The sequence below is a fragment of the Urocitellus parryii genome, chromosome 2 (genome assembly GCF_045843805.1).
Source record: "Urocitellus parryii isolate mUroPar1 chromosome 2, mUroPar1.hap1, whole genome shotgun sequence".
NCBI lineage: Eukaryota > Metazoa > Chordata > Mammalia > Rodentia > Sciuridae > Urocitellus > Urocitellus parryii.
Window position 1 is genome coordinate 65,206,293 of NC_135532.1, and position 13,009 is coordinate 65,219,301.

Here is a 13,009-nt window from a genome sequence, read left to right on the forward strand (position 1 = left end):
CCCATTGTTAGATTATGGTAAGGATTAAGTGAGGTACAGTATATATAAACTGTTCAACCTATACTCGACCCATATAAAGAACAGTAGTGAAGAAACTTTTCAAATTGTGTGGACTTTCAGGATTCCCCACTGATATTCTCTATGAATAATGAAAAACTGAATTTTAATTATCTAGTTCTAATATTTAGAGACAGACCATATTTACACTACATGTTTAATGCTGCTAGAAACTCAGCAAGCCAGGCAGACTAATGTAATATATACTTGGGGTCACTAGCCTGTAATGGTCCTTAAAATTGAGAGCTAGTCCAACTATGAGCAGAAAAATTTATGACTCTTTAAAAGAAGGATATATTTTCATTTTAAATAACCAAAATGTATTTTTAAATTTTAGAAATTTTCGAGAAGCAAGGGATAATGCTGTGGCTGAAAAGGACCGAGCAGTAATGGCCGAAAAGGATGCTTTAGAAAAACATGACCAGCTCTTAGACAGGTGAGCATCCTAAAAATGGAAATGTTAAAGCTCTTCAATTTTTGTTCCTGTTACTTTTTCTTTTTGAAAATATCTTTTTAATAGAAGTATAATTTTCATTTCAATTGAATTATAGTTTTCATGTATTATTTCTACAATATGTAATTGTTACATTTATTGAAAACTTAATAGAACAGTTTAGTCACTCCAGAGAGTTTCCTTATATTCCTTTCAGCCCACCTTATCTGTTGAGGGCCACAGCCGAGTCGGGATGACGTATGGCATTTTTGCCAGAAGTAGTAGTTGAGAGGTGATGCCAGCGAGTTCTCGCAGAGTTCCCGTTGAGTTCCATTTGAGCTCTCTCGGGGATTCCCGGAGAGTTCCCATTGGTTGGGGAAGTGCTGGAGGAGGGATATTTCCTTTCCGGTTTGTGGTTCCTGGAGGAGCTGCGAGTCGTTCGGGAGAGTTCCCGGGGAGCGTGTGTGGAGTGTGCTGGTGGAGTTCAGAAATAAAGTTTGTTCCTGCTTCAGTGGCTCGTGATTTGTGCCCAGCCAGACTGCGGCACTTATCCACTACCCCTCAAGAGGCAACCACTTTATAATTTCTATCACTATTAACTCAGTTTTGTTCTTGGACAAAAAGTAAATAGAACCTTGCAAATTATACTCTTTTGTGTCTGGCTTCTTTGATTTAACATTATGTTTTTCTCTTTTTTTTGTTACTGTATCAGTAGTTATTATTGCTAATTGTGAACATACCAGTTTTATTGTTTTTACCTGTCATCGGCCACTACAATTGTTCCTTGTTTATAGCTACCATTGAAAAGCTGCTGTGAGCGTTCTCATACAACATTTTTGTGAGCATATTTTTATTTCTCTTGTATAAATACCTAGAATTGGAATTGCCACTCACAGGTGAGGTAAGTGTTTTAGTTTAAAAGAACCTATAAAACTTTAACTCTGAAGTGGTGGGATCATTATACACTTCCAGTTCATTTTTCAAAATTTTAAAATATACGGGTGTCATAAAGAGGGCAACAGAGAATTATATGGTTTTAGCAATACAAAAGGATTTTTTTCAGAAATGAATGTATTTGTGAAAATGTAGGTTACTTTTTTCTATTAGGATAGTAGAATTTTGGATCCTAGAGAATACTTACTTACTGTTCTTTGGTTTTGTTTTTCTCTTTCCACATTTTTTTATTGGTGCATTATAGTTGTATATGATAATGGGATTTGTTGTTACATATTTGTAAATGAACACAGTCTAACAATAATTTGGCCAGTATCATTCACCAGCATTTCCCCCTCCCTCCCAAAGCATGTTTATTTTTAATAGCTTTATTAAAAGGAAAATCACAAGCTGGATGCCATAGCACATGCTTATAATCCCATCACATCTGGAGGCTGAAACACAATGATCTCAAGGTGGAGGCCAGCCTTACCAGCTTAGCAAAACCCTGTCTCAAAAAAACAAAAACAAGCAAACAAAATGACTGGGTATGGGATGTAACTCAGTATTATAACACTCCTGGGTTTAATCCCTAGTACCAAAAAAAAAAAAAAAGGAAGATCACTGATTAGCATTAAGCTAAATATCATTATCTCACATGGTTTGACTACATGTAGCCAACAAAATAGCTTTCTTTCTTGTTTTTCTAACTTTTTTGGGGGAAAGAGGATGAGTCCTGGGATTATAACCCAGAGTCAGTTTACCACTGAGCTATATCCCCAGTTCTTTTTATTTTTTATTTTGAGACAGGGTCTCACTAAGTTGCCTAGGGCCTCACTAAGTTGTTGAGGCTGGCCTTAAACTTGCAATTGTCCTATCTCAGCCTACCAAGCCACTGGGATTATAGGTGTGTGCTTTTTCTAACCTTTTTATTTTGAAATAATTTCAAGCATAAATGTTGCTAAAATAATACAGGTGTTTCTATATGTCTTTCACATACTAATAAACTTCTGAAATTAAGCTCAATATTTCTTTTAATTTATAAGTAAAAGACCTTTTCTTTTTTAGACAGAATCTTGCTCTGTTGCCCAGGCTGGCCTCAAACTCCTGGGTTCAAGCAATCCTTCCTCATTCTCTCAAGTAGTTTGGACTAAAGGCATATACCACTGTATCTGGCTTCTAATTTGTGATTTAAATAACACATAAGACTAAAATTTGTGCTCAGGTGTAGCTCAGTGATAAAGAACTTGCCTAGCATTCATGAGGCCCGGAGTTCGATTCCCAGCCTACAAAAAGAATAACCAAAAAAAAAAACCAAACACACATTTACCAAATTTGATATAAAACAGAGAAGAATAACAAATAAATTGAATAACAGAATAAGGATCTTTCCTGGCAGAATTAATGAGCTGAATGACTTTTAATGCAAAAAAATGTAAGAATATACACTTGGGTCTAAAAAACCTACAGTAGTTTTATAGAGTCAGCAGTGAAATGCGGAAATGACTTGGAAGGTTTCAGTATGGAAGTATTGTCATGGAGTAATAGAATTCTACCTTTAGGCTGGTGGGATCGGAGCAAGCGACCAGCGGACTGATCCAGGGTTCGGGTGAGGGACCGGGACAGGGAACCTATGTGAGGTCAGAAACGTCTGGCCAGGTGCCCTGTGCCCAAGATGCGGTAGAAGCGTCGAGCGCGTGAAGCCGGCGCCTGGCGCTGCCAATCTGTCACTCAGCCCATGGCGACCCCAGCCCTGGAGCTGCTCTTGGCTCTCGACCTGCCTTTGCTGCCGGCCCTCTTGGGCCGAGCCTGGGGGCACGCTACCACAGCACTGAACCCTTCGGAGACTGGCACTATCACGCCCTCTGTCCCCAGCCCCAGTGAGGGTCTGTCTCAGGAGGCCATTACTTCTATCATCGTGGTTTTCTCCATCCTGGCCGCCTTGCTCCTGGCCGTGGGGCTGGCGCTACTGGTACAGAAACTTTGGGAGAAGCGGCAGACAGAGGGCACCTACCGGCCCAGCAGCGAGGAGCAGGTGGGTGCCCGCGCGCCACCGCCCCCCAATCTCAAGTTGCCTCCGGAGGAGCGGCTCATCTGAAGGCTGTGGACAGCTGCAGCTGCCCGCTCTGCCCAGGACTGCCCAACACCCCCGCGCACAGAGCAGCCGCCACTGAGTCACCAGCTCTGATGACTCAGGGGCACTGGGGGGCGCTGGCCTGGTGGCTGTGCAGCATGCTGCCTCTGCTGGACTCTGCATGCAGCTGGGAGGCCGGCCACTTCCGCTTGCTGCACCGTCTTCGTTTCACTGTGCTGTGTACTGTCCCCTGCAGCAGGTCCAACAAGCCCCAATCCTTTCTTTCAATTCTCTCACGCAGCGGATGCTCAAGCCCCCCAGGACTCCAAGGAGAAGGTGGGGGGCGTCCTGCCCATCTAGGTCCCTCCCTTCCTCCATCTCCCTTCCCTGCTGTGTGACCATGGGGAAGGGGTGTCCTCTCTAGGCAATCAGACTCACCCAGTGCTTGAGAATAGAAGGGAAGAAGGTGCTTCAGAGACTTGGTTCCTTGGGGTGGGGGGAGGGCTGCTCACGTTTTATACATTTATGTAAAGTTGGTAGTGACATGTAATAAAGCTTTTTTGGGTTGGTGGGAACATTAGCCTAGATGGAGAGATGAAGGTAGTGGTGAGTTATAAGGTTACGGGGATCCTAGGGGTGTGAGGAGGCTTCCTGGAAGAGAGTGGCTTTTAGGTGCACCTAGGAGCCAGAAGGGCTAGCCCTGGAGGGTGGGTGGAGGCCCCCCTAAACTCACCAGGACAGACCAGCTTTGAGCTCTTGTGGCTTTATTGAAGATCCAGGGTCTCCTCCACACCCTGATCCTTAACCCTCAAAATACTTCTTAAGTTAAGATCAGCAACTCACAGCCTCTTCCTGGCCTGGGGCTCTTGCCAATCGCTGGTGAGTGAGGCAAGGGTGTTGGGGATTCCTGCATCCTCCGGAGACTGGAAGTGAACATGTTCTAGCAGGACCTTGGGAGGCTGGGTTCTGGGATTCTTTGGAAAACTGGGGTCTGGGGAAGACTCAAGGGTCTGGGATGTCCTGACAGTATCAAAGTTAGGCTCTGTGGGGGCTAGAAGTTGGGGACTTTTTGGAGGGCTGGGCTGGGTGTTTGCCTCAGATAGCCTGGTGCAAGGGATCTCCCAGGCTCTAGGATGCTCAGTTGCCTTTTGAAGAGGGGTGAGATGAAGGGTTGAGGGCTCAGTAAGAGGAGAGGACTCAGGGTCCCCTGGGCTGCTTGTGTCTGTAGAAGCTGTTGAAAGCTGGGATAGAGAGATGATTTCTTGGCTGGAGCCTGAGAGCAGCTGGGAATTGGGGTTCTTTGAGGAGCATGTCATTTCCAAAGACGGTGTGTTTTGAAGGGATGACAGGTCTGCAGGCAGGTACAGGGGCTGGGGCTCTGGCAGTTTCTCTTCATCTGGTTGCCATCTTGTTCTTCCTGGTAGGTCAGGCTGAGTGGGGCATAGGAGGAGAGAGCAGGTTGCTGACCTTCTGATGAGAAAGAGCTGGCAGGTTGTACGGGCAGTTGAGGAAAGATTGGGTGGGGAGGTGGGGGCTCTCTCACCAGATGAAGCAGCTGGCCAGGTCCCCTCCGTGACAGCAGTCTAAGCTCTGGCTTGGCCTCAGGTTGCCCATGCTCCTAGTTTGTACACTCAAACTGTCTAGAATCTTGGTCAGCAAATCCAGTTCTTCTCCAGACCCCAAAAAGTTGCTGTCCAGAACTTCTTCTGCCCATGGACCTTGGGCATCCTCAGGGCTCAGGGGAGGTGTCCTGGGTGAGAAAGGGCACCCCAAGTTTCCTGAGACCTCAGCCCTGGTTGGTCTGCTCTAATGTTTGGAGAGCCTTCTGATCTATCCTGGTCTTCCACTTCCAACCTTGGTCCCCTTTGAGTCTTACCTTTCCCCCAGGGGCTCAGAAAGTCCCTCTTCCGGCTTAAGTCTCCTGCTGGGGCGAAAGGGTCTGTTCTACAAAGGACAAATGTGGAGAGGGCAGTGATGTGGAGCTGCAGAATCAGGGTGCTGGGGCTTTCTAGAGGAGGGTGTGTTTGAAGTGAGCACCAAATTTTGGTGTATGTGAGGTGTGAGGCGAGATGTTCAGGCAGAGACTGGGGACGGGGGAGGAGGATTTGATGATAATTCCAGGTGTGCACCTGGGAAGCACATCCTTACCTGTCCAAAGTACTGGGTGATAGGCAGGCGCTGCTGCAGGCAATCTGAGCAGCTGGTGAGGGTTGTGGTCCTCAGGGAGCCTCCCCTGTGTAGGCCAGTGTCCCCATCCTAGGAAGAGAATGCAAAACTGGAGGCTCCTTCCCTCTTCCCTCCCAGGGCATTGGCCGTCCATCATTGATGGCCTTACCTTGTACAGAAGTAGGCTTTGCATTCCTTTTGGACCACTCTTGGCCTATGGAAAAGCCAAGGGTAGACCTATGGATGACTGGACACTGGGCATCTGAAGTCAGCACTCTGACCCCTAGGACAGCTGTGCCTTGCCATAGGATCTGTCTCTGTGTCTTCCAAATACGTTCACTACTCCCTGGGCACCACCTCTGAAGTCAACATAAACTTTTGCCCCCTTGACTAATACAAAAGCATTTCTGGAAGCCTAAACCCACATAAAACGGAGTGGCCATACTGCCTTGTAAAAATGTGTCACTGTGTCCATCAAACAAAGAATAAACTTAGATGGACAATTTTAAGCCCCAGGAAACTTTCAGGCTTTGGACAAAAAAAGAAGGGCAGAAGCTGGGATGTTTCCTCTGAGGACAAGAGTCACCAGTGAATCTTTGGCTGTCAATTTTAAATGGGCAAGAAGTGATTCTGACCCAGCCGAGCCTGCTGGAGGGGACATGAGAGTGGGAGGACTGTTCCTAGCTTGGCTGCTGCATCAGCTCTGATGAAGGCCTTCGCAGGACATGCCTGTCAGGGGTAAGTGACCCATTGCCCTTGGAGCCTCAAAACATCCTCGGTCCCCTCCTCCTCGTCACCCCAGCAGTCTGGCCTATCCTGCCCAGCTCACCGAGCGGTACATGATCCTAACAGCTGGTTGGGTTTTGGCTTTGACTGAATGCAGGACAGCATCACCACCTTTCTGTGGAAGAAGTTTGCCAAAGGAGAGACTTGGGATCTTGGGGCCTCTATACTAGGGCTGGGCCCCAGGCCCCCTCCCACCCCGGCTGTGCTGCTGGCCAATTCCCCCACCTCTATAAATGAGCATAATCATGGACCCTATTGAGGACTATTGTGGGGTTAAATTAATCCAATTAACATGTAAAAAAAAAAGGGGAAAAAAAAGAAGTTCTACCTTTATCTACAATATTATGCTGAAATCTGGGCACTCAAGCTTTAAACTAGAAAATCTTGAGAGGAAACTGACCAAAACTGTGGGAAGATTTAAAGATATCCTGTGAGTGCTATATTGTAATTAGATTATAACTCTAAAAAAATTATATTTAGAAGAGCTAAATATAATTTCTTACTTGGCAACACCTAAAGTAGTAGAATTGGGACCACAGTACAAGAAAGAGTAAAGAAAAACTTTTCAGTAGGATTTTTCAAACTGTCTAGCATCTAATCAGTACAAGTATTCAGGTATAAGTTGGCCAGGCATTCAGTGGGAACATGCTTGGAATGAAGCATCAAATGGGAGCTGGACAAGTTTGAAGACCCTTTTGATCTGGATACTATCTGTGACAACAGCTTAGAAGAGCTGATACACTGATTAAATTACCATATAACACAAATGATGAACCTAAGCTAATTTTGAGGTATTCTTTAAAAGATCTCACTTTTCTTGTTGTTTTTTTTTTTTTAAAAAAAAGAAAAAAACACCTAGAAGGGATTTTTGAAAAGGACATTATATGTAAATATATATGGGCAGAGAGTGTAGCTCAGTGGTAGAGTCAGCTTAGCATGTTCAAGGCCCTAGGTTCAACCCCCAGCATGGCAAAATAAATAATAAATGGGTTTATACATGGTATGTGACTATATATACATATGTAGGTATATATTTAATTCAGTGAAATTCTTTTGGGTGAGAATTACCTGTATAAGTATAAAGAGAAGTGTAAGGAAGCAGTGTGCCATTTTCAAACATGAATGAAATGGCTTTTTACTCAAGGATTTTTAATTTTCCACAAAGTAAAGGCCTTTCATTAGGCATATAAATGGCATATGTATGTTCCAATTCCTAACTCAAAATTTTTTTTATTGTTAAGAACAAATACCCAGCTTTCCTGAACATGAACTGAACATTACTAGCTTTTGTTCTATTGAATTGAATCCCTGGGTATGCTGTGAGAATTCTTTTCTACCAAAAAGAGGAAGTTTTAAAATTCAGTCAGTGTGAGTAGTAGAGTAAGTTGAATACAATGTTATATCTGTGGGAACCTACATGAGAGGCCTATATTTGAACCTACAGTATAAGTTTGCAACTCAATTAATTTTAATAGTCATTTTTTTAGTTACACATTTTTAAAAAATATGTATCCTGTATTTTGGCATGTATTTTGAAATAATTTTTAGTCCATAATGACTTTAAATGAATATTGATTAAAGTTATGTGTCCAGGACCCCCAATTTCTCTGGCAGTGGTAGAATTTTTGTCCTAATTTTTTGCTAGTAGAAGACAGAAGTGAAAGACCATAGGAGAGTAGGTGAGTAAAGTGACTTTTATATCACAATGAGCTAGTGTAAAAGTTGGCATAGAAACCAACTGTCCTAAATTTCCATTTAATGCTTTATCTACAAGAGAACAATTTCAATGTGCTATTTTTCTGCCTTTTTTCATATTTCTATATATGTTCATCTTTGCTTATCTGTCTTTTTATCTGCTGCCTTCTTCAGCAAGGAAATGTTTGTGTGATTTGCAAGATAAATTTAATGGAATGAAGGGTATTGAGATTTGATATAAGAGCATCATATCCAAACTTTGTTTTACTTAATAAAAAAATTCTGATAATTTATCCATAAATTGCTAGTTTTCATGATTATGTAAAGTAATTTACATCATATTTGTTTTGAATACAGAAATTCCTAATTCTTTTCTGTGGGGTAGGCATGGGAGAGTAACAGGGATTGAACTCAGGGCACTCAAACATCAATCCACATCCCCAGCCCTATTTCATATTTTATTTGGAGACAGGGTCTCACTGAGTTGCTTGAACTACTATAAAGTCTCTAAACTCCCCGATTAGAGTTTCATCTGTCTATTTTCATCATCATTCTGTAAAAGTAACTGAGAACTCTGATCATGTCATTCAACAGAGTTGAGAACCAGCTTAGCTTTTAAAGTCATTTGCAGTACTTTCCATCTTTCCAGACTCATTTTTATTTTGTTTATCTCCCATGTAGTCCATGCAAGTTATCTCTTGCCATTCCATAATTGTCTGGTACTTTCTGTTCACACCCTTAATTCTGTTTTTTGCTAAGAATGACCGTTTCCCTTGCTCACATATCTGGCCATTGGTCTACTCTATAGATGCCCATTCTTTTTTTAAGATTGAACTCAGTAATCACATACAACTTCTGAGACCTTAGCATCCCTTCAGAAATACTTCAAGGTCTTCTCTGTTTTCTAACATTATATTATAATCGTGTTCTTATATACAAGTCTCCCCCTCTCACGTGTTAGCTCTTTGAAGTCAGAAACTTTTGCTTCCCTATCTTTGCTTATCTGGTAAGCCTTCTAGTCAGTGTTTTGTGGTATAGGTAATTCTCAATAAATATTTATCAATTTTATTTCCCTGGAATTTTTGCTTTGATTTTGACTTAAAATTTTTCCATTGTGAAGACACTTTGCTGCAAAGAGTACTCAAGAATGTTAGACTCTTCCTCATTTTTTTACACCAGTAGTTCCCAAATCTAGATGAATTTTTAGACACCTGGATATGTTTTGTTTTAGAAGACATGTTCCATCCCCTTACCACACCTTACCACTCCTAATAAATAAGGATACCTGCAGAGGCCCACTGAAAACTTTTTTTTTTTTTTGTACTGGGGATTGAGCCCAGGGGTACTCAATCACTGAGCCACAGCCACAGCCCTATCTTGTATTTTATTTAGAGATAGGGTTTCACTAAATTGCATAGTACCTCACCTTTGCCGAGGCAAAGTGAACTCAAGATCTTCCTGCCTCAGCCTACTGAGCTGCTGGGAAGCTTACTGCCATGCCTAGCAGAACTTATACTTTTTACAAAGCTGCTGTCCAAATTTTCCTTGTGTGTCCTTTTCTCAATTATGCATTTCAGAATTAGTGTATAACAACAGTTTTGAAAACACTTTGTAAATTGTAAGTAATGCTGGTTATTATTATCTATCACTTTGTCTCCTTGGTGTGCCCTACCAGCAATCTCAAAGAAGTAAACTGTTCCTCTAAGGCTAATGCCTTGGGTACCCTAAGGTTTGAAAGAACATTAGGAAGTAACAGCAGGAAAAATGTCAGTTATCTTGTTCAAACATTTTTATCAGAAAAAGGGCCAGAAATCTGGAAACATACATTATGTCCTTATTCTCTGAAATGTTGAAGAGGAATGATTCCAGAAACTAAATATCAGAAAGCTTGAATGCAACCTACCAAGAATGCAACCTTCTATCTGTTAAACAGATAAGCATTTATAAAAAGAAATGGTGAAAAAAATCCATATTAGTTAACTATAAATCTTAACCAACTACATTTTACTTCTCTTTTTTGAGGTGTTTACTAGAACCTCTAGAGGAAAGTATAAATTATGGAAGAAATCCCAATTTAAGAAAAACATTTTATTAAGATTGAAAAAAAAACATTTTTTCCATATTTGGCTACTGCAAATTGTGCTGCTATAAACATTGATATACATGCTTTTAGTTCTTTAGTATGTTGATTTTAGTTCTTTTGTATAAATACCACCAAAAAGTGGGATAGCTGGGTCATATGGTGTTTCTATTCCTATTCTTTTGAGGAACCTCTGTGCTGCTATCCAAAGCAGTTGTGCCAATTTTCAGTCCTACCAATAAGGTAGGTACCTTTATCCTCACATCCTTGCCAGCATTTATTTGTATTCTTGATGATTGCCATTCTAAATAGAGTGAGATGAAATCTCAGTGTAGCAGGGCACAGTGGTGCATACCTGTAATCCCAGCCACTCAGGAGGCTGAGGCGTGAGGATCTCAAGTTCAAAGCCAGCATCAGCAGAGGCAAGGCACTGAGCAACTCAGTGAGACCCTTTCTCTAAATAAAATACAAAATAAGACTGGGGATGTGGGTCAGTAGTAAAGGGCCCCTGAGTTTAATTCCTGGTTATACCCCCACCCCCACAAAAAAAAAAAATCTCAGTATAGTATTGATTTGCATTTCCCCAGTTGCTAAGGATGTTGATTATTTTTTCTTATGTTTTTTGGCCATTTGCATTTGTTCTTTTGAGAAATGTCTTAAGTTTAGTTTATTTGCCCATTTATTGAATAGTTTGTTTGTTTGATATTAAGTTTTCTGAGTACTTTGTGTATTCTGACTATTAATCTCCTGTTGGAAAAGTAACTGGCAAAAATTTCCTCCTATTCTGCAGAGTCTCTGTTCCTACTCTTAATTGTTTCCTTTGCCATGCAGAATCTTTTTAGTTTGATGCCATCTCACTTACTGATTCTTGATTTTATTTCTTGAATTTTAAGAGTCTTATTAAAGAAGCTGGTGCCTGTGTCAATATGTTGGAGTATTAATTTCATGTTTTCTTCTGACTGTTGCAGTGTTTCTAGTCAATTCCCAGGTCTTTCAGCTACTTGGAGTTGATTTTTGTCAGGTGAGAGGGATCTAGTTTCATTGTTCTACATATGGATATCCAGCTTTCCTAGCACCAATTGTTAAAAGACTATCTTTTCTCCAGCATATGCTTTTGGCACCTTTGTCACCAATATCAAATGACTGTATCTACATGAATTTGCCGCTTTGTCTTCTAGTCTTTTCCATTGGTCTTCATGTCTGTTTTTATGCCAGTACCATGCTGTTTTTGTTACTGTGGCTCTGTAGTATAATTTGATATCAGATATTGTGATAACTCTCATATTGCTCTTATTGCTCAGTATTTCTTTGGCTATACTGGGTCTTTTATTCTTCCAAATGAATTTTAGTACTGTTTTTTTCAAGTTGTATAAGAAATGTCATTGGTAGTTTGATGGGGATCATATTGAATCTCTAGATTACTTTTAGTTATGGCCATTTTAACAATATTAATTCTGCTTATCCAAGAACATAGGAGGTCTTTCCTTCTTCTGAGGTCTTCTGAAATTTGTTTCTTCAGTGTTTTATAATTTTCATTGTAAAGGTCTTTTCCCTTCTTAGATTTATTCCCAAGTTTGTTTGTTTTATTTTGATTTTTGAGGCTATTGTGAATGAAATTGTTTCCTGATTTTTTTTCTCAGCAGTTCATTATTGGAGTATAGGAAAGCAATTGATTTTTGCATGTTAATCTTGAATCCTTCTAATTTGCTGAATTTGTTATCAACTCTCCCAGTCTTCTGATGGGGTTTTTTGAGACTTATATATCTTGAGTTTTTTTGAATGTAGGCCATCAACAAATAGATAATTTGACTTGTTTTCCTATTTGTATCCTTTTAATTTCTTTCTTTTACCTGATTTCTCTGTCTAGAGTTTAAAGAACTATAATGAAAGAAAATGTACTATATATCCACAGTGGAATTTTACTTAGCCATAAAGAAGAATGAAATTATGTCATTTGCTATCAAATGGATGGAACTGTAGAACATCCTGCTAAGTAAAATAAGCCATACTGAGAAAATCAAGGATTGAAATTTTTCTCTCATCTGCAGAAGAGAGACAGCGAAAGAAATTTTTAAAAAGGATAGAGGGAATCTCACAAAAATAGAAGAGATACTAATAGAGTAGAAGAATGGGATAGAGAGGGAGGGAGGAGAGAGGGCATGGGGAAATACTGGGGATCCAAATCTACCAAATTATGCTATGCCCTTGTATGAGTAAACCACAATAAATTCTTAATATATGTGTGTGTGTATTATATGTATATACATTCTATATATTATATATATGCACTGATTAAAAATTTAAAAATAATATCATTAGAAAGTTGAACAAGTGGATAAAGGGGAGAGAAGAAGAGTAAGAAAGGGAAGATATTGGGGAATAAGATTGATTAGATTATGTTTTATGCATGTATGAATATGCATAATGAATCCCACTATAATGTATAATTATAATGTATCAATAAGATTTTTTAAAGATTAAAAATATCTTTATTGGCACATGGGAGAATGTTAAATAACAATATAATTAAATGACAAATTTAAATCAAATTAAATATCAGTTTCCAAAGAATATTAAACAGTAGATGAACTTTGAAAGATATTACTAGTTAAATGTTTTCAGGATTTTTACTTGATTTTTTTAAATCACTCATTAATTAAATCAGATTTGTTAAATCTCAATTTCACAGTGATCCCAGCACATAATGAGGGTAGTTCTTTTCAAATTTTTGCCCTTTCAATAAACTTTCATTAAAAAAACTAAGCACCTTAAGCCTGTTACATAC

General features: G+C 40.2%; 2 protein-coding genes and 1 pseudogene across 3 annotated transcripts in view; 2 read left to right on the forward strand and 1 right to left on the reverse strand.

The window, feature by feature from the left end:
• The window catches only part of Pibf1 (progesterone immunomodulatory binding factor 1), a 239,713-nt gene that overhangs the window by 73,500 nt on the left and 153,204 nt on the right, over positions 1-13,009 (forward strand). Inside the window, exon 10 of the mRNA XM_026398092.2 lies at positions 395-493. Within this exon, the coding sequence (XP_026253877.1) occupies positions 395-493 (99 nt within the window). The remainder of the gene's footprint in view (positions 1-394; positions 494-13,009) is intronic.
• Positions 3,162-3,857, forward strand: LOC113189353 (protein crumbs homolog 3-like). 2 transcript variants are annotated; one of them, XM_077792842.1, is made up of 2 exons: positions 3,162-3,455; positions 3,783-3,857. In XM_077792842.1, the coding sequence occupies exons 1-2, from the start codon at positions 3,162-3,164 to the stop codon at positions 3,855-3,857; spliced, it is 369 nt and encodes a 122-aa protein (XP_077648968.1). The 2 variants fall into 2 exon arrangements, with proteins under 2 accessions (XP_077648968.1, XP_026253879.2); XM_026398094.2 differs by lacking the exon at positions 3,783-3,857 and having other exon boundaries at positions 3,162-3,521.
• Positions 4,299-7,559, reverse strand: LOC144253308 (DENN domain-containing protein 1C-like; annotated as a pseudogene).

Bases quoted from the DNA above. Each gene is read 5' to 3' on its own strand.
- LOC113189353 (XM_077792842.1), top strand. From the start codon at position 3,162: ATGGCGACCCCAGCCCTGGAGCTGCTCTTGGCTCTCGACCTGCCTTTG. The intron at 3,456-3,782 runs CAGGTGGGTGCC...AATCCTTTCTTT, and splicing joins ACCGGCCCAGCAGCGAGGAG to CAATTCTCTCACGCAGCGGA.